The following is a 20,601-nucleotide window of genomic DNA, read 5'->3' as shown; positions in this document are numbered from 1 at the left end:
ACACAGAATGAACAAAAAGGTATTTTCTTCAGTCTTCCCTCTTAACATTTCCCCCAAAAGAGTTATGATCTAGAAGTAAAGCATAGCAGCTCTCTCTGCAAGCCAAGGTGCCAAAAAGCCTAACAGACAGCTTTATGAATGAACAGCGAAGAAAATGAATTGCTACGTATTTTCTCAGCTCCCTATTTGCTACCAGCTACTCTGACACAACTGGCCACATCTGTTTATGCACTGAGATTCACTCCGAAGTGGCCTTCCTGATTCCCTGTCTGCACATCCTTCTATTCTTCACCCCCCTTCCCATAGCCTTCACCCTACCGTTCTAGAGAGAGCCACACTCCAACCACCCACTTGAAGAGAAGGAATAAGTTTAGGAAGGAGGGAGCACTTTGTCTCTGGGGTAGCAGCGCTCAGCAGAAGACTAAGCAAGAGAGAAAAGTGGGTCACAGAGTTAGTGTGAAGGGCCGCTACATCTAGCCTAAAGGAAAGGGAATTATAGCAAGAGCTAGAATCAATTTTATCCACCCCACCCCCCCCAGGGACTGAGTGTTAAAAAATGAATTTTTTCCAACTATGAGAGGAAGCTGGGACAGCTTGGAGGTCTAGTTCCCAGGTAGTTGCCATTAAAGGTGAAGGAGATAGAATGTGAACAAAAGGGAAATATAAAGGGAAAAAGAAAAAATAATTAAAAAAAAGATTTTAAGGAAACCTCCATTTAAAATCTAGAATACAGGGGCGGCTACGTGGTGTAGTGGATAAAGGACCGGCCTTGGAGTCAGGAGTACCTGGGTTCAAATCCGGTCTCAGACACTTAATAATTACCTAGCTGTGTGGCCTTGGGTAAGCCACTGAACCCCATTGACTTGCAAAAAAAAAACAAACCTAAAAAATAAAAAAAAATCTAGAATACAAAAAAGATAAAACATGGGGAAGATATTAAAACAGAAGGAATAATAACTACTAAAACATATAAATAATGACAAAGATCTGTAAGTGTTGTAAATCAAAGAAATTGAGAAAAAATCTATGAATTGCTATACAAGCAGAGAACTTCGTCAGAAAGGTCCCATATGGTTTAGGAGGGAAGTAAGAACATTGCAAGACAAAATGAAAAGGGAAGGAAAGGAAAGAATTTATGATCTGCACAAACAAAATAATTAGTAAAAAAGAAAGCCCTGAATCCATGATGGTGGATCTCTTCAAAGAAGCAAAAGAGAGAGCAACTGATTAGGAATAAAAATATATTTAAGTTAAAAATCATCAAGAAAAAATAATCTAAGAAAAACGATAACATTAAAAGAACACAGAATCACCATACATGCTAAATGCTTTGATTTTGAATATAAGGCAAAAAAAAAATTAAGGGATCTAAACCTCTGAAAAGAATATGAAAAGCCCAAAAATCTGAAGAACATAATGCAAGAAATAATATAAAAAAATCTACCCGGAACTTCTCAATACAGAAATTAAAGCACCCATAAAGAATTCACAAAATTACCTCCAGGAAAACAAAAAAACAAACAAACCTATCTTGCTCCAAGACCCATGGTGGTGAAATGGTGCAATTCACTTTTGATTGCAAACAATAAATTCTACAAACAACCAAAAGAAAGACCTTCATACCTAAAGAAAATGAAATTCAAACAGTTTAAGACAATCCTGCAGCAACAAAAACCACAGAAGGGAATGAAATATTATATTTTGAAACAGAAAAGAGTTAAAGATACAAACCAAAATGACATGAACCTAATCATCAATGAAAAAAACAAAAAAGATGAATGTCTTACAAAAGAGAAATGTTTGAAGTGTGAGGGAGGGAGTCCCCTGAATCACAAATATAGTGAAATTTAATAGTCATTGCCCCTGCTATATAAGGTTAGAACCTATTATCAAATGAACATAAATCAATTGAACACCTTAAAGTTTTGAAACACAAATGCATTAAAGATAGGATTTTAAACACAAGAATGCCTAGCAAAGAAAGATCTGCCTAGTCACTTTTTCTTGGTACCATTCATTTGCTGTGGGCTGGTTCTTTTTTAAATGAAGAAAAAAACACTCATCTGAATAAACATTTTTTTAATTTTAAAGTACATACATGGTGCTCTCATTCTGAAACATAAAAGTCTACTTAATCTCCAGTGTTTGACACACTCTATTGGTAAAATTTAAGACAACAAAAAGAATTTGAGATTACAATGCATGGGAAAATTTTTTAGAATCTGCTAAAATTAAAAGCTCAAATACAACAGCATCTAGAAGTTTTTGAACTGTGATTCTCACGCTATCCCAAAAAATAGAGGGGGGCAGGGGAGACCTGAAAAGTCAGGTCAAGAAGACTTTAAAAATGAAAAGTTAACCACATCGATTCTTGGAAAAAATAAGTTTTGTGGTGTCCTATTTCTTGGCTTTGATCTGGTCATCAGTTGGGAAGGCTTTGCCTAAGTGGTGGCCAAGAGAAAGCCCAACTTTCTTGTTTTTTTGTTCATCTTGCACTTCTTTTTTCATCAGAAATCCCGATTGAAAGTTCAGATCAAAGTAGTTGCTTGGAGTAAAGGTCAGTGGCTTCTCTACCCAGATGTTTTCCAGGCGTGTTTTCCATTTTTCCAGAATCTGAAGCCTTTCATCTGCTGGAGTGTGCCCAATGCTGTAGACAAGTTGAGGTTCTAAGACTTGAAAACCACAGAAATACAGAATACCGCTCTAGGAAGGAAAACAAGACACAGGCATGAGGCAGAGAATGTTCTCTGTCAGAATGCACGGGGAAGTATCCAAGTTACCAGAATGCTTATTAACAAGGTTGTTTTGTGAAATAATCTAGGAAACCATGTCTAGTTACAGCCTGGCTTCTATTGGCAGATTCTGACTGACTGGCGCCCACAACCCAGTGCCCCAGACAAAACTCTCCAAAGTGAGAAGTTGTAGAGCCAATACCAAGCTTCACTGGGAGGGAATCTCCTCACTGGAAGTTCCCTAGGCCAATGAAATGACTGTCCAAAGAGAGAAGAGAGAAACCGAGACAGAGAGACAGGCAGAGATAGAAAGAGAGAGACAGAGACAGACAGACAAAGAAAGGCAGAAAACAGTCAGAGGAACAGAGACAAAGACAGAGGGAAGAAAGAAAGACAGAGAGAGAGAGAAATAGAGAGGGGGAAGGAAAGAAGGGAGATAGAGATATGGAGGGGGTAGAAAATGGAGAGGAGTGGGAAAGAGAGAAAAGGGGAAAGGGAGAAAGGAGAGAGGAAAAATAGAGAGATTGGGAGGAGGGAAAAGGGGAGGGGAGAGGAGAGAAATGAAAAGAGAGGTGTGGGGAGAAAGAGGGAGAGAGAGAGAGAGAGAGAGAGAGAGAGAGAGAGAGAGAGAGAGAGAGAGAGAAAGAAGTGCAGGGAGAAGATAAAGAACAGGAGGGAGGGAGAGAAAAAATGAGAGAAGGTGGAGGGGGAGAAGGAAACAAAGAGATAAAGAGACAATCAGAGAAAAAGAACAAAACTTGAGATTTCATTGGTCTAGGCAATTCCCATTGAGAAAACACTCTCTAACAAAGGAACAGTCACTTTGTTCACACTCGAGTCACTGGGGGTTGAATGACTTGGCCAAAGTTACACAGCCTGTGCCTCCACTGCCAGGTCTATGCCAACTTATAGCAGCTGTTTACATCTTGTAGGCCAACTGTTCTTTACTCTGAGGGATTCCCCTTTGTACAGATAAATGATCCCAGAAGCTATAAAAGCTATTGGATGTTTTATGATAGAAAAGAGCAACTCCTTTGGCTCCTGGGAAAGCTAGGCACTCAACCTAAGCCACCCAAGGAGTCATTTCATAGTACTTGTCCTAAATAACAGTCACCCATGTGCTAAGGGAGCCACAAGGTTTACTTCTCTAAAGCCCACCCTCTTTATGAAAAAATGGAACCTCATTTCTGAAGTGGTCGCTGAAAAAGGCAGCAACACTGGTGCAGATAGTACAATCTGTTGAGAAACTTGAATGGTGGTGTCGAAGGAATGAGAACCACCGTGTTTTTGACTTTTATTTGGGGGCAGGGGTCTGGACCTTCTAGAATAGAAATGCCATCCACTGAGGAACATCAACTCATCTATAACTTAAAAAGTTATAAAGTTGCCTGGAGAATTGAAAGTGCTTTGGGCATGGCCACAGAACTAGGGTGAGCACACTGAATCTGGAATCTGAAAGACCTGGATTCAAATCCTGCCTCACAAAGTATGTGACTCTGGGCAAGTGACTTAACATCCCTCAGGCTCTATTTCTTCATCTGTAAACTGGGGGTGATAATCTCACCCATCTTACAGGGCTGTTGTGAAGAACAAGTGAGATGATATATACAAAGTGTTGTGTAAACCTTTATATGCATAAAATAAATAAATGGTAGCTATTATCATTATCATTTGTGTTAGAGGCGGCATTTGAACCCTAGCTTTCTCAACTCTCCAAGGTCAGCCCTGATTCTGTGTCACAGTGCTTCCTATCAGGAAGATACACAGTCAGATACATCAGAAGGTATGCATGAGTGTGTCACAAACTGGAAATAAAGCAGTCTTTGGTGAAGAAAGGAATTGATGCTGAACTAGTACATACCACACAGGGAGTTCTCTATGAAGTGGCCCCTGCAATATGTCACTCTGCCCTCTAAAAAAGCAGAGCTTCCAGAAGATTCATTTATTAATCCAAAATACACTGAAAACAAGGTACCTGAATTGGCCAGAGCAGGACATTTATATCCCCATGGACACCTATTGGTTTATACATGGAGCCAGCCCCTCCAGTGGTGATGGAGAGCACAGCCTTCTTGTTCTGTGAAAGAAAAGCTTCATTATTCTCTGGACTGTAGAGCGGTATGTTGGTGGTGACAGGAGATTAATAAGGTAGCTCTAGGGAAAAGACTGCATCATCATACCCTATGGGCTTTTTAGACAGCTTAACACTGTGGCACCTCCACCCTACTGAGGATGACTCTGCAGAAACAGTGGCAAAGGAAATGGAGAACAGGTGAGCTGTGGATGGAGAAAGGAGGATTCCATTTACTAAAAAGTGGCAGTTGTGAGTGAGTGAAGGAGGAAAAGAGAGCCCTCTATTTTAAATTAATGGTGGCAGCTGCCTCCAATGATGGTACTATAAGGCAAATATGATCTAAAACAGTAGTCTCCAAATTAGGGACTGTGGGAGACTTCCTAATTGGTTTTCCCTCTCGAATTAATATTCCCAAAGGTCTATGTCACTCTCCAACTCAATCAACATCAGTGGCTCCCTATAGACTCTAGAATCAAATATTTTTTCACCTTTATTTCATTCTTTTAAAATTTCTATGCATACATATAAGCTTTATAATATAGTGAATTTTGTTATAATAATACACATTTTAATCTTGTAAATTACTTAATATATAATCTATAATGTGCATATAATAATTATGAGTATAGTAATACACATGATATATATATTAGGGTTTTCATCTCTAAAATTTTAAGGATGGATGGTTTACAAACAAAATTTTCCAAAGGAGCAGATTTTTATGCTTGCTTCTCCCATACACAATGGGGTAAAAAGGAATCTAAGAACAAAAGCATTTGAAATAATGTCTAAAACACTGTAAGATCCATGAAAGCCAGGTAGTGCAGGGGATTTAGGAAGATGGGAGTTCAAATCCAGCCTCAGACACTTGCCACTTACTAGCTGTGTGACCTTGGGCAAGTCACATGACTCTGCCTTGTGTCCAGGGCCCTCTCCAGTCATCCTGATTCACATCTGGCCACTGGACCCAAAAGGCTTTAGAGGAGAAAGTGAGGCTGGTGACTTAGCATAGAAGCCCCTCACTCAAATCCAATTCAAGTGCTTGTCATGGCATCAACCACCCTGATGTTGCGGTCTTCTTTGAAAATGGAATGCTATAGTTCTATTAGAAACCAGGAGGGAGAAGAATTCAGAGAAGCCTGGAAAGATTTTCATGAATTGATGGTGAGTGAGATGAGCAGAACCAGAAAAACACTGTACACCCTAAGAGCAACATGGGGGCGATGATCAACCTTGATGGACTTGCTCATCACTTCAGTGCAACAACCAGGGACAATTTGGGGCTGTCTGCGATGTATCCAGAGAAAGAATTATGGACTTTGAACAAAGACCAAAGATTATTACCGTCAAATTATGGGGAAAAAAAGCTCATTATATTATTATGTAATTTTGTGATCTCATACTTTATTTTTCTTCCTTAAGGCTATGATTTCTCTGATATCATATTCAACTGAGATCAATGTATAACATGGAACCAATGTAAACACTAACAGAATGCCTTCTGTGAGGGGTGGGGGGAAGGAAGCAAGAATGGGGGGAAAATTGTAAATCCCAAAATAAATAAAATCTTTCTTTAAAAAAAGAAAATGAAGGACTATTATTATTATTATTATTATTATTTTATTATTATAAGATCCAAGAGATCAGGAACTATGTCTTATCTAAACTCCTTATTCCCTCTAGGGAGTGGTCAACATCATTTATACATTCGACAAATACTTATTATGATTTACACTTAATAAATGTTGATTGGATGTATTTGTTCACCTAATAAATGTTTGTTGAGTACATAAATGAGTTGACTAATAGAAGCATTTAATCAAGTACCAACTGTGTACTAGCACTATGCTAAGAATTGGGAGCAGAAAAACAAAAATGAAATAGCCCCTGCTTCTCAGAGAGCTTCTCTTTTGTGGGGAAAGCAACATATAATGTATAAGAAATAATACAGGATATAATACAGGATAAATACAAATTCATCATATGGGAGCTGGGGCAGGGAGACAAATCAGGAGGTCCTTCAGGTTAGAGGAGATAAGGTCCTGAATCAAGATGGTGACTGTGTGAATAGGAAGAAGGACTCAGAAGACAGAGATGTGGAGGTAGAAATAGTCATATTTAGCAGCACAGTGAATATGTAGGGCAAGGGTAAAGAAAGAGTTGGGGTAGCTCTGAGGCAGTCAGGTATTTATAAGTTTAATTTAGTAAGTGCCTCCTTGAAGAGGAGAGCTTTTCCCCCTTTTGCCTTTGCTTCCCCAGAGACTGGTCATCCATGCGCATGGGACGTGGACCAAGTTAGCTTTGAGCATCTGGCTAGTTCATGCTCTGTGCCCACTGGTAGGTTTACCCTAGCTTAACTAATAATTGTTTAATGGACTGAATTAAAAATGTATGCTCAGTGTACACCATGTTGCTGATCAGGACAAAGGTCTTGATGGAAGGCTCAATTAAATGACTCAGACTCTGGAACCTGGACATCATGGCCATTGAGGAAAAGAGGGCATATCCGTCATATTGTAACCACCTTTACAGAAAACCATTTAGATAATGGAAATCTTGGACCTAGAGATACTTAAAATTAATTACAAAGGAGAATATAGTTCTTCTCTTACATTGTTTTAGGCCCAAAGAAAAAAATATATTACCTGAAAACTGCTATCCATCCAGAAATATTTATTACCCTCACCTTCAGTTTTCTCCTTCCCTCTGCTTATTTACAGAATTTTCTAAATATACCCACAAAGGAGAAGGTTGGTTCTGGTTCCCTGATCATCTTAAGAGCTCTGTTCTGAGCCACTATATAGTAAAAAAACAAACTACTATAAGAAAGGCAACTCCAGCCACCTACCTTAAAGGGACCCTTGTCATACATGGCGGCATATGTATAGGCAAATTCTCCAGTGAAAACTCTTTCAAACCAACCCTTCAGGATAGCAGGCAACCCAAACCACTGCATTGGAAACTGAAAAACAAAAATGGAAGAACAAATTGGTTAGGAAGTTTGGAATTTGATTTGGGTGTTATTTTTTAATTAGTTTTGACTTCTTTGCTGGCAGAATAGATAAGGCTCAGAATTCCTTTTTTATAGGCTTAAAACTGGAAGGGATCCTCAAGATCATCTTTTCCAATTGTTTTGTTTTAGACTTGCCTATTAGTTAAATGTCAGAGGCAGAATTTGAAACCTAGGTCTTTTTTATTTCATGAGGCAGCTTGGTATACAGGAATGGACACTGATTATGGAATTAGAAAGCCTCAGTTCAAATCCCACCTCTGATCTCTGACAAATCACCTCGTTTCCCTGGGCCTTGGTTTCCATATCTGCAAAATGAAAGGATGAAATAGATGTTCTTTGAAATTCCATCCACTTACAGAACTAAAATCCTAAGACTTCAATTCCTGATATTCTATCCACTCTACCGGAGGGGTCAGACACGGGGCCCATAAGATTCTAGTGTCAGATTAAAATGTGACTGGGAAATGTTTAATAAAATAAATAAATAAAAACATAGTATTACATCGATAATGTTAATTTGTGATTTTTTTTCTAACTTAAAATGCTGCCCACAGGCATCAATTTTTATCTGACATTGACCACCCTCACCTACTGGTTTCCCATTCTACATCATTGACACACTTACTAGCTGTGTGACTTTGGAAAAGTCACTTAACTCTGATTCCCTCCCATCCAGGGCCATCTCCAGTTACCCAGATTCGTATCTGGCCATTGGATCCAGATGGCTCCAGAGGAGAAAATGATGTAGGTGACTTACCCTCACTAAAATCCAATTCACTTTCTTGTCACAGTATCACCTTCCCTAATGTAATGCTCTTCTTCAGGAACAAAGGCAAACATTACTATCATGCTGCACTAAAGGTGCTGGAGGGGCAGGGGTCTTTCCAACTCTCTCAGAGTAACTGGACTTCTGCGAAATCCTAGAATTCTTTCTTTATGACTGGAATAGTCCATTATTTAAATCAGCATAAAGAAAAAATAAGGGGCGTCTAGGTGGCGTAGTGGATAAAGCACTGGCCCTGGAGTCAGGAGTACCTGGGTTCATATCCGGTCTCAGACACTTACTAATTACCTAGCTGTGTGGCCTTGGGCAAGTCACTTAACCCATTTCCCTTGCAAAAACCTAAAAAATAAAATAAAATAAAACTGTTGCTCACATTATCATTCCAGGAATATATATGGGTGGGTGTGTCTGATTATGCCCAAGGTTTGATAAAGTATCACCTTTGGCAAGAATGTTGAGTTAGAAATGGTTAATATTACTTTGATTTATTACTCCCCAATCAATATTTTTTTCCAGTAGCTTTGTTTAAACTGCTGGAACAAAAAAACGGTTGTTGGAAGATGGAATATAGGTACTTCCTCCTTACAAATCATAGGTTCTCACTGATCCCTGCAAACAGAAATGCTCACAAAGTAAGCAGTCTCAAGCTCAGTTGGCATGGGATTGGCTAAGGGATTTCTTCACCAAGGAAAATCTTGGTAGCATGCTGTTTGGTTTTGAATCCATGTTGAACCATGACATAACTGAAGTAAAGAATTTCGTCGTTCAGTTGTGTCCAATTCTTTGTGACCTCATTTGACATTTTTGGGGGGCAAAGATACTGGCCTGGTTTGTCATTTTCTTTTCCAGTTTCATTTTACAGATGAGACTGAAGCATAAAGGGTTAAATGACTTGCCAAGTCATACAGCTAGTAAGGCTAAGTCTGGATTTGAACTCAGATCTTCTGGATTCCAAGTCCAGCACTTTATCCACCACACCACCAGTTGCCCTGGAGTAAAAAATAGATGTCCTCAATTGTGGTACAAGAATGTAGGAATGGAATAGGATGACAAATATGATGAATACAGAGAAGCATGGGAAGACTTAACATGAATTAGTGAAGAGTGAAATGGGCAGAACCAAGAGAATAATATTCACAATAACTAGTACAGTGGAAGTGGAAATGAATGTTTCAAAATTACGAAGAACATTTGGGTACAGAGAAGATATGTAAAAAGACATCTCTCCATATAGTATCAGACGTTTTTATGTGTTCATCAGTTTTTCTAGGTTTTTTAAGATTTGCAAAGTCCTTTACAAATACTATCTCATCCTCCCAACAACTCTGGAAGGTAGATGCTTTTTATGTCCCATTTTACAGATGAGAAAAATGAGGCAGACTTGTTCATAGTCACACAGCTAATAATTCAGTGAATGAACTGAGCTCTCTCTGACTGCAGGTCTATATCATTATCCATTGTACCATCCTCCAAATCTTTTACTTCTTCTGAACCCTGAGAAAGCTTACCATCATGTTGGACCCTTAAGGGGCACCTAATATATGCCAAATTAAAGAAAAAAACACAAATCAAAAACAACTATTTCTTAGGAAGAGAGGTTTCTTCCAAGTCTTATGCCTTCTGAGTTCTCTGCTAGGTAAATTGAAGTTGTTCATAATAATTACTTAATATATTCAGAATTGCAGATAAAATTCCAAATTTGGTAACCAAACTTTTAGTTCCCTCACAGTTCTTCAAGTTGTCATCCTGGAACTATTGCACACAAAGGCCCAAGGGTTAGCTAGCCAACTGTGAGGAAGCATCACAACAAGATTAGGAACTAATAGAAAATCTGGAGGCTGAAATCACAATCCAGAAAGGATGTCGTTCATCCTTTGTTCTAGAAGAGGACCAATGACATCAGGAGGGTGATGTCTTCACTTGCAAATCACTTAGATTTAAGTGAGGCAGAGCTATGCAAAGTCGTCAGTCTCACTTTCTCCTCCAGAGTTATTGGAGTCCAGTGGCAAGATACAGGTTAAGACAACTGGCAGTGGTTCTGGGTGCAGTGGGAGACCTTGGTCTTTGTAAATTTAGGTCTTTCCCAGGTCTCAGTTCCTTTCAGTGATTTAAGACTAGGTAAGAAATGAAGCAAAAGATGGCCCAGTTGTCTACTCCAAAAAAAAAAAAAAATTCCAAGTAGGAAAGGAAGACTCTCAGGTTTTCTGGCCAGAACAGAAATAATTGCTATTTACACCCACTCTGAGTCATCGAAATCCAAACAATAAGCAAGTAAGCCTTGGCCTAGGATAATCAGTGAGAGTCAGAGTGATTTGGGGTTTAAAGGCATAGTCAAAGTCTATAAACATTTTAAACAAAAATGTATATGTACAATATTTACCAGACTGTTCACCACAGAGGGGAAGGATTGGGAAGAGAGGGTGGAAGGATATTATGTAACTTAAAATATGCAGATGTGTGTGGATGAATGTTGAAAAACTTTCATAACATGTAATTGGAAAAATAAAAAAATCAATTAAAAAAAATAAAGACATAGTCAAGTAGTTCTATTTGAATCCCAGTGGATTTTATCAAAGCTTGGTGTTCCAGAGTTCTATTTTAAGAAATCATAAATGAAAACTACATGAAGCAAGAGTTCATTGTTCTAGGTTTGAGGGGGGAAATGACAGAATAAATAAGTAAGGAAAATCCTCTCTGCAGCCAAAAATGTCTCACCAGAGACATTGGCCTAAAAGCTACCACTGACAACCTTGGTGACCCTGATCGGTGAGAGTCAATTAAAAACTTAGAACAATCAAATTAAGAAAGTTGAATTGCAAGCTCAGGATGATTCAGCAAATGTGATGTAGCAGCCAGGAAAGTCAGTGAGATGTCAGGCAACTGGCATGAGGAGATCCTCAGAGAATCTGCCTCTTCCTTTGAGATGCAGCTAAGGTACCATCTTCTGCATGAAGCCCCTCCATACTTATCTCCCTCCTTCCTGAATGAAATCGTATTCTGATTATATTATATATAGGATGTTTCCCTCTTTGGAATCACATTGTGCTTTGTGAGTAGGAATTATTTAATTTTTTGTACTTGTATTCCCAGAGGCAAACACCCTTAATAAATACTCTAATCTGATCAGAGCCAATCTAGAGTGCTATGTTCAATTATGGTCATCACAGTTTAGAAGGAACGTTGATAAGATGGAAAGTTGCCAGAGTAGAATAGTCAGGATGGTGATGAATACTGTCAAGCTATTTTCTGTAGCTAAGTCCCTGCTAACGTGTCCTGAGTTTGACATAACAACAATCATTTCCACTCATTTTCTAGAACTTCTGCCCCCTGAGCTTGGGCAAGCACCAACAGAGCCAGTCACGGAGCCCTGCTATGAACAGACTTTTTGTACTAGATAATCTTGTGTCACTGTTGCATTTGTGCGTCTCTACTGCTCCTACAATCCACTGTTTGAATCTTTGTCAAGTCACAAGTATATGAATCAAGGTTCAGCCATCCTAAAGCGAGTCCCCTCACTAGGGACAGGTATTCAACCCACGTGAGCTTGCTTGCAAGCTGTTTTCTTCACTTTGAAATTAAACTTCTGCTTGATTTCCTAGCACTCCTGTCTCTGGCCTGCTCTGTTCAGTCCTGGCCATCCATAGGTTAGAGGCTAGTTCCATCAGGTTGACATTATTAAATTCATATACCTGAAGTCTGAAGGAACCTGGAATATTTAACCTGAAGAAGGAAGCTATCTCTGAGTGTTCCAAGGGATGGCGTATGAAAGGATAATTTAACTTTGTTCTGTTTTTAGCTCCAGAGGCCTCGAACTCATCAGTAAGATAGTGGGGTATCTATCCCAAGCATGTGAAGACCTCTCCTGGCAGAATAGGAAGATGAGAACAATTTGTTCTAACAATCATGAATGTGACTGGATTCCAGATCATCAACAGTTATCTTGATTTTTGTCCTACCACTGAACTTAATTGAACTTGGTTGACTCTAGAAGCCTCTCTGCCTCACTTTCTTCATCTGTAAAATGAACTGAAAAAGGAAATGGCCAACCATTCGAGTACTGTTGTCAAGAAAACCCCAAACGGAATCACAAAGGGACAACAAATAACAAGCAAATGAACAAAAATAAATTGAAAATTAAGGACCATAGCTTTGACTGAGAAGTAATAACTATATAATGTAAGGGTAGGGGAAGTGTTGATTGAGAAAACCAGTCAGGTCACACCCATCCCCATCTAAAGAAAAGGCCAAGTCTCAGTCAATGAATCATAGACTTCATATTATGAATGAAAAGCCCTTTGATGAATTTGAGTGACAATAGACAGGAAAAGCGTTCACATTGACCAAAGGAACCCTCTCATGCCTCTTCGATCCCTCAAAAAATATCAATATTAAGTTTCAGCAGCGAGGGATCTCAGATGTCTGGCAACGGAGAGGAAAGAGTGGGTATAACAAGAAATGAGATGGAAAGACTCAGTAACCCAAGGGCAACCATTGAAAGAAGAAAGAGAAAATAAAATTGAGCCGTGGTTGAGAAGAGAGACAGAGGAGGGAAACTAGGCCCTTATGGTTATCTCAGAGCAAAAGATGGGCTGATGTTACCAGATGTACTTATCTCTTCAGGGACTCAGGGAAATGACTCCCAAAAGTCCTTTCTATCAAGATGTAATTATAATAACTGAGATATATATATATATATATATATTTATATATATATATATATAGTGATTTAAAGTTTGCAAAACTCCTTGCATGCATTATTTTATGTGATTTTCACAACAATCCAGTGAGTTAAATTCTATAGGCACTATTCTCCCAATCCAATTTTACAGATGAGGAAACCAAGGCAAAAAGAAGTTAAATGACTTGTTCAGGATCACTCAGCAAGTGTCCAAAATGATATTTGAATCTAATTCTTTTTAACTGAAAATCCAACAGTCTATCCTTTATGTCAATGGATTATAAAATAGAGATGAAGTCATTTGTTGTGGGTAGACTTACCAACATCCCAGGATGTAGAGAGAGAGGGAAAACTGAAGGTATCATTAGACCCCCAGGAATGGGAAATCCATGGCTGTTTTACTCCCATGAACTACCATGGGGAAAATGGACTAATCCCTTATGAAACTTCAGGTGATCCTATTTGCCCACATGAATAGCAAGGCACTCAGTTGCCATCTTCAAATATTTATATATATGTAGTATCACTTTACATCATTAAAGACGTTGCAACTGTGTAGTAGATAAAATGTTGGATCTGGTACAGGGAAGACCTGGGTTTGAATCCTACCTCTTATTATTTGTGATCATGCACCTGCTTCCTACACCATCAAATCAAAAGGGATAGGGTCACAACCAGTGATTTTAGTGAGAATAAGGAAATTTCCTCCTCCAATGCAGGTCAACACCTTCTCTGCAGTTTGCAGTCTTAAAGAGAAGCAAACTCTCCAAGGAAGCATGGCTGGTTATTTTGCAGAGTTGCCTAGGTCCTAGAGAAGTTAAGAGACTTACTCAGGTCATATAGTCACTATGATGTCATTGACCTTTCAATGCCCTTGATAGGGCACTGAAAATAGGTTACCACGATGGACAACCACAACGCTAAAGGATTCTTTATGAAGCATACTGCCCACTGTACAATAGGAGATGAGGGAGAGAACAAATAAATGTGTGTATATCCATGCACCTATCCATGCATGCATACAATCTACCTATCTCCAATCATCCTGATTCATATCTGGCCCCTGGACCCAGATGACTCAAAGGAGAAAGGGAGTCTGGTAACTTAGCATAGCATCTTCTCACTCCAATCCAATTCACTTACTTGTCATGGCATCAATCTCCCTGATGTCATAGGTTTTTTTTTTTATTTTTGAGAACAAAGGACCATCAACACCATCATATGCATGCATGTATGTATATTTATATACCTACATATTGTGTGTTAATTTTTTGGTACACAGTCAATGTGGGAATTTGTTTTGGTCCTAACAAGAGTTTCTCTTTTTCTTGTGATGAGTTTCAATGTGATGAGAATAGGGAAAGAGTGAAACTTAAAAAAAATAAAATTTAATTTAAAAGAAAAGCAGGTTCTTAATCTGCGTCAGTGAATGAACTTTTCGTGCTAGAAGTTCCCTACATTTCTATTCATATGATAACAACACCAAATGGAGGATGAACTCAAACTCAGTTCCTCCTGGATTTGAGAACAGCCCTTTATTCACATAACTACATTATTTTAGGACAGCTAGATGGTACAGTGGATAGAGTGTAATGGAGCCAGGAGTCAGGAAGAGTTGAATTCAAATCCAGCCTCAGACACTTGCTAGCTCTGTGACCTTGGGAAAGTCACCTAATCCTGTTTGCCTCAGTTTTCTCATCTGTAAAATGATCTAGAGAAGGAAATCTGTGCCAAGAAAATTCCAGAAGGGATCACAAGGACTCAGACCCAACTGAAATGACCAAACAACATACATACTGCCTCACCTATATAAAATAGGGACAAAAGCTATACACTACCCATTTCCCAGGGTTTTTGTGAGTCGGCAATGACTTTGCAAATATCAAAGGATTGTACAAATATTGTTAGTTATGACTACACGATCACTTTTCATCTGAAAGCACTATTATATCTATAATCTCATTCTGTCTTCACAAAGATCTTTTGGGGTGGGGCACTTGGATTGGCTCCAGTTTTATAGAGGAGGAACCTGAAGCAAGACGGATTGGGGCTTGCTTAAGATCACACAGACAATGGGAAAACAAGCTTGGTGATCATGGGAGATGCCAGTTTTCCCATCTTGTTTCCCCTACCCTAGTCCAATACCTGAAAAATCACAAGATCTGCATCTGTTAGCTTCTTCTGCTCTGCAACAATGTCCGCACTTAGCCGCCCCTCCTTGTAAGCCTGAACGGACTCGACTGTATACTTAAAGTTGTCGGGATCCTTTAGACCACCTGAAAAAAGGAGGAAGAGGCCTAAGACACGGGTGGTCCACAGGAGACATACCTCATTCAGAGGATTCAGCCAAAGCCAATAGGAGATCAAGTACCTGTCATGTCCTTTTTGGAGATCAATGGATTAAAATTCATGGCATACAAGTCCGACACTGTGACATCCCAGCCTTTCTTCTTTAGAGCCTCCTGGGCTGCTTCTTTCATGGCGTAGTTGAAGGATGTCTTCTCAGAGTGAGCCAGAACTATCAGTGCTCTTTTGCCTGGAAAAGACAACACAGAAGTAATGTGTGACCAACCAGCAGTGCTTCCATTGGTAGGAGCTGACATCAGGATGCCATACACAGGGGCAGCTAGGTAGTGCAGTGGTTAGAACATTGGTCCTGGAGTCAGGAGGACCTGAGTTCAAATGTGACCTCAGACACTTCATAATTACCTAGCTGTGTGGCCTTGGGCAGGCCACTTAACCCCATTACCTTGTAAAAAAACCTAAAAAAAAAAGGATCTGGCCCTGGTAAAGCAGAGACCAATATTTGAAAAACTGGTAAGTGGCTCGTAGATGCAGAAAATGATAAATGTGAGAAAACTGGAAAAGAATGGAAGGAGAGATGTGGGCTAAGCAGAACCAGAAGAATGACACCCATAATGACTACTAATAATGAAGAAGACAAAAAACTGAAAAATTGCAATAGTCAGTCTCATTCCAGCAAGAGAGGATGCTGTGTCCCTACCTCCACTAGGCAATGGACTTGGGACGTGGAGAGTCTCATGCATTAGTAGCTGTATAAGCAGTTTTCCTTTCGTTACTTCTTTCCTTTGCAACAAGGATGGAGAGGTCCGGGGTCACAAGGAGGCCAAAAGCAGAATTTGCACCTAGGTCTTTTTTTTTTTAATTTTCTTTTACTTATTTAAGGCAATGGGGTTCAGTGGCTTGCCCAAGGCCACACAGCTAGGTCACTGTTAAGTGTCTGAGGTCGGCTTTGAATTCAGGTCCTCCTGACTCCAGGGCCGGTGTTTTAGGTCTTTTAAAAATTTTAAAGCTTTTGCACAAACAAAATAAATGCAGGTGGAATAAAAAAAAGTGTCCATGGGGGGGGGGGGATCTTTCCGTCAAACGCTTCAAAGTCTGACAGCCAAGAGATGGGGAATCGGCGCAAGTCTTTCAAGTAAGAGCTGCGCAGGGCACGGCCTGGGGGGGGCAGGGGAAGCCGCTGCTCGGAGGGGCTGAGCCGGGGACACTCACCGGTCATGGTGCCGCGGGGCGGGCCACGGGAGCGTCCCGAGTCCCTGCGATTGGCTCAAGGTCAAGGATCCCGAGCGGGCGGAGAGGGGCTGGCCCTTTAATAGGGAGTGCCGGGGCCGGGGGCGGGGCGGGGCCGGGGCGGGGCCGGGGCGGGGCGGTCAAGGGCAGCCGCGGGCTGCGGCGGGGGGGGGGGGGGGGGGGGGGGGCGGGGGAGGGGAGAGGAAAAAGAAGGGGGAAGGGAAGAGAGGAAGAGGAAGGGGACAGAGAAGGAAAAGGAAAGGGAATAGAGAGGAAAAAGGAAAGGAAGAAAGGAGAGAGAGAGGCAAAAGGAAAGAGAGAAAGGAGAGAGAGAGAGGCAAAAGGAAAGAGGGAAGGGAAGAGAGGAAGAGGAAGGGGACAGAGAAGGAAAAGGAAAGGGCAGAAGAGAAGAGAGCAAGGGGAAGGGGATAGAGAGAGGAAAAAGGAAAGAGAAAGGAGAGAGAGAGGCAAAAGGAAAGAGGGAAGGGAAGAGAGGAAGAGGAAGGGGACAGAGAAGGAAAAGGAAAGGGCAGAAGAGAAGAGAGCAAGGGGAAGGGGATAGAGAGAGGAAAAAGGAAAGAGAAAGGAGAGAGAGAGGCAAAAGGAAAGAGGGGAGGGAAGAGAGGAAGAGGAAGGGGACAGAGAAGGAAAAGGAAAGGGAATAGAGAGGAAAAAGGAAAGGAAGAAAGGAGAGAGAGGCAAAAGGAAAGAGAGAAAGGAGAGAGAGAGAGGCAGAAGGAAAGAGGGAAGGGAAGAGAGGAAGAGGAAGGGGACAGAGAAGGAAAAGGAAAGGGCAGAAGAGAAGAGAGCAAGGGGAAGGGGATAGAGGAAAAAGGAAAGAGAGAAAGGAGAGAGAGAGGCAAAAGGAAAGAGGGAAGGGAAGAGAGGAAGAGGAAGGGGACAGAGAAGGAAAAGGAAAGGGAGAGAGAGAGGCAAAGGAAAGAGGGAAGGGAAGAGAGGAAGAGGAAGGGGACAGAGAAGGAAAAGGAAAGGGAATAGAGAGGAAAAAGGAAAGGAAGAAAGGAGAGAGAGAGGCAAAAGGAAAGAGAGAAAGGAGAGAGAGAGAGAGGCAAAAGGAAAGAGGGAAGGGAAGAGAGGAAGAGGAAGGGGACAGAGAAGGAAAAGGAAAGGGCAGAAGAGAAGAGAGCAAGGGGAAGGGGATAGAGGAAAAAGGAAAGAGAGAAAGGAGAGAGAGAGGCAAAAGGAAAGAGGGAAGGGAAGAGAGGAAGAGGAAGGGGAAAGAGAAGGAAAAGGAAAGGGAGAAAGGAGAGAGAGAGGCAAAGGAAAGAGGGAAGGGAAGAGAGGAAGAGGAAGGGGACAGAGAAGGAAAAGGAAAGGGAATAGAGAGGAAAAAGGAAAGGAAGAAGGCAAAAGGAAAGAGAGAAAGGAGAGAGAGAGGCAAAAGGAAAGAGGGAAGGGAAGAGAGGAAGAGGAAGGGGACAGAGAAGGAAAAGGAAAGGGCAGAAGAGAAGAGAGCAAGGGGAAGGGGATAGAGGAAAAAGGAAAGGAAGAAAGGAGAGAGAGAGGCAAAAGGAAAGAGGGAAGGGAAGAGAGGAAGAGGAAGGGGAAAGAGAAGGAAAAGGAAAGGGAGAAAGGAGAGGCAAAGGAAAGAGGGAAGGGAAGAGAGGAAGAGGAAAGGGAATAGAGAGGAAAAAGGAAAGGAAGAAAGGAGAGAGAGAGGCAAAAGGAAAGAGGGAAGGGAAGAGAGGAAGAGGAAGGGGACAGAGAGGCAAAAAAGAAGAGAAGAGGAAAAAGGGATCGAGAAAAGGAAAGGGGGGGACAGAGAGGGAGGACAGGGGAAGGGCAGGGGGAAAGAGAACTGTTGCGTGTGTATGGCAGAATGCGTGGGATGGGGTGAAGGTGTGTCTCCCTGATGCCGCTCGTTGGGTGGGTGATCCTGGCTTACTTGTGTTTCCCTTTGGCTATGGCATGATCCCACATCAGCTGCCAGGGCAGCCAGGTTTGGGGAGGATGATGCCTTCTTAGAATGGCCTGACTTTGTCTCCATTCAGGACCAGTCTGCAACTTTAAGGAAGGTTCAGTGTGAAGGAGCCCTTTGTGTTAGTGCCCTGGGGGGGGCTTCCCTGGTACCCCAGGAGGGGAGCAGTTGTGGTCCTTCCGTGTCTCCCAGCCTTCAAAACTGTCACCTTGGAAAATGAAGGAAGCTGACTGATGGTTGGTTTTGTTGAATTTCTTTTGGTTGGTTTTTCTTTCTTTTTAATGCTTTGTTGAGAAGCAGGGCTCTCTGGGGGATAGGATGCAGGGAGGGATGTTCTGGGGGAAATGACTAATGATATTCACAAAGGAGCAAATAAGCTTTCCAAAAAGTAAAGAAAATCCTTTTGGTTCTTTGGGCCTGGGATTCTGCTGAGTCACAATGACTGGGGCTGAACGGAAAGCCAAGGCTGAGGAAGGAAGCAGTTTGCCCAGTGACCACAGCTTTAGGATGGATGATGGAGGCGGCTGTTTGCTTAATCCTTTTATTGCTGCTCGGGCTTTGGCATGGGTTCAGATTATACAGGATTCGATTCTCTGCCCACTCTATCACTGGGCTCCGTTCCCAAGTCTCCCAGTTGCTTTTTTTCCAACTGGCCAGCACTGAGCCTCTGCTCTGCCTTCATGAATGTGCTAGGGACAGTGGAGATACAAGAAGGCAGATGACAGGACCCTGGACTAAGGAGATGAAGAAGCTGTGAAACGGCACAGAGGCAAATACATCAAAATAGGAAAGGAAGAGAAAGTGAGTTGAGCTGGTGGCAAGAGATGACTAGGAATTGGTCCAACCATTCTGCTGTAATCTGGAATTATGGTAAAACAGTGACTGAAATGGCCTTGCCTTCTGAACCTCTGGGAGAGCACAGACCCCAGGAAGGCCAAGGACAAAAAGAAAGGCTCCATACCCATATGCCAAACTCCATATAGCACCGCTTTTTGTAGTCCCAAAGAAGCGGAAGCGAGCTAGATGTGCAAGGTGAATGCTGACTGCCACTTCTCTCTAGGACAACCCCGAGAGTGCAGTTTCTTGTACTCTACTCATAAGCACCCATCTAGCATACTTACTGCCCATTACAGATCAACCAGGTGAACTCCGTTCGCTTTTACAAATGGTATTGCTGAGAGGTAGCACAGTACCAGCAGTTACAGAACAATCCCCCCAGACGAGGCGCATATTCTCTCCTTGTAGATACGAGGTTCCTGGGGAGAGTAAGTCCAAGTTTAAAGTACAGTGGCAGAGAATCGAACTCATGACCAAGAGACACTCTCCTTTCTCTTCCTTCCCAGAGACTTCATGAAGCTCCCCATAGGTGAAGCCTTCTGCTAGGCTCTGAGGATTGGTTTCTTTCTAGGTCTGGAGCCAACATTTCTCTCAATTTGTCTTTACAAACTTTTAAGATATATTAATATTTGTGTATGAACATATATATATATCTTGAAACTGTGTATATGCTTATATGTCTATGTTTATAACAGACATATATCATTTATTTTTCAGGGAGAGGCAAAAGGAAAGGGGGAAAGGAAGCAAAAAAGGGGACAGAGAGGGAAAAGGAAAGGGGGAAGGGAAGAGAGGAAGAGGAAGGGAGCAGAGAGAGGGAAAAAGGGAAGAAAGGAAGGGAAGAGAGGAGGAAGAAGGAGCCAGAGAAGGAAAAAGGAAGGGGAAGGGAAGAGAGGAAGGGGAAGGGAAGAGAGGAAGAGGAAGGGCACTTCTATATGTTTATATACTTACATATATATGTTTATAACATGGACATATTTCATTTATTTTTCAGGGAGAGGCAAAAGGAA

General features: G+C 41.3%; 1 protein-coding gene across 1 annotated transcript; it reads right to left on the bottom strand.

Annotated features, from left to right (window-relative positions):
• Positions 1 to 2,008: 2,008 nt before the first annotated feature.
• Positions 2,009 to 16,887, bottom strand: NQO1 (NAD(P)H quinone dehydrogenase 1). Its single transcript, XM_074200332.1, has 6 exons — positions 16,798 to 16,887; positions 15,653 to 15,817; positions 15,427 to 15,557; positions 7,655 to 7,768; positions 4,708 to 4,809; positions 2,009 to 2,703 (listed from the first exon to the last, which is right to left on the bottom strand). Exons 1-6 carry the CDS (start codon positions 16,802 to 16,804, stop codon positions 2,398 to 2,400), a joined length of 825 nt encoding a protein of 274 aa, XP_074056433.1. The 5' UTR covers positions 16,805 to 16,887; the 3' UTR covers positions 2,009 to 2,397.
• Between the last annotated feature and the right edge of the window lie 3,714 nt (positions 16,888 to 20,601).

Source organism: Macrotis lagotis, chromosome 1, assembly GCF_037893015.1.
Source record: "Macrotis lagotis isolate mMagLag1 chromosome 1, bilby.v1.9.chrom.fasta, whole genome shotgun sequence".
Taxonomy (NCBI): domain Eukaryota; kingdom Metazoa; phylum Chordata; class Mammalia; order Peramelemorphia; family Peramelidae; genus Macrotis; species Macrotis lagotis.
Note: the sequence above shows the minus strand (reverse complement) of the source record. Positions and strands in the feature narration are given on the sequence as shown.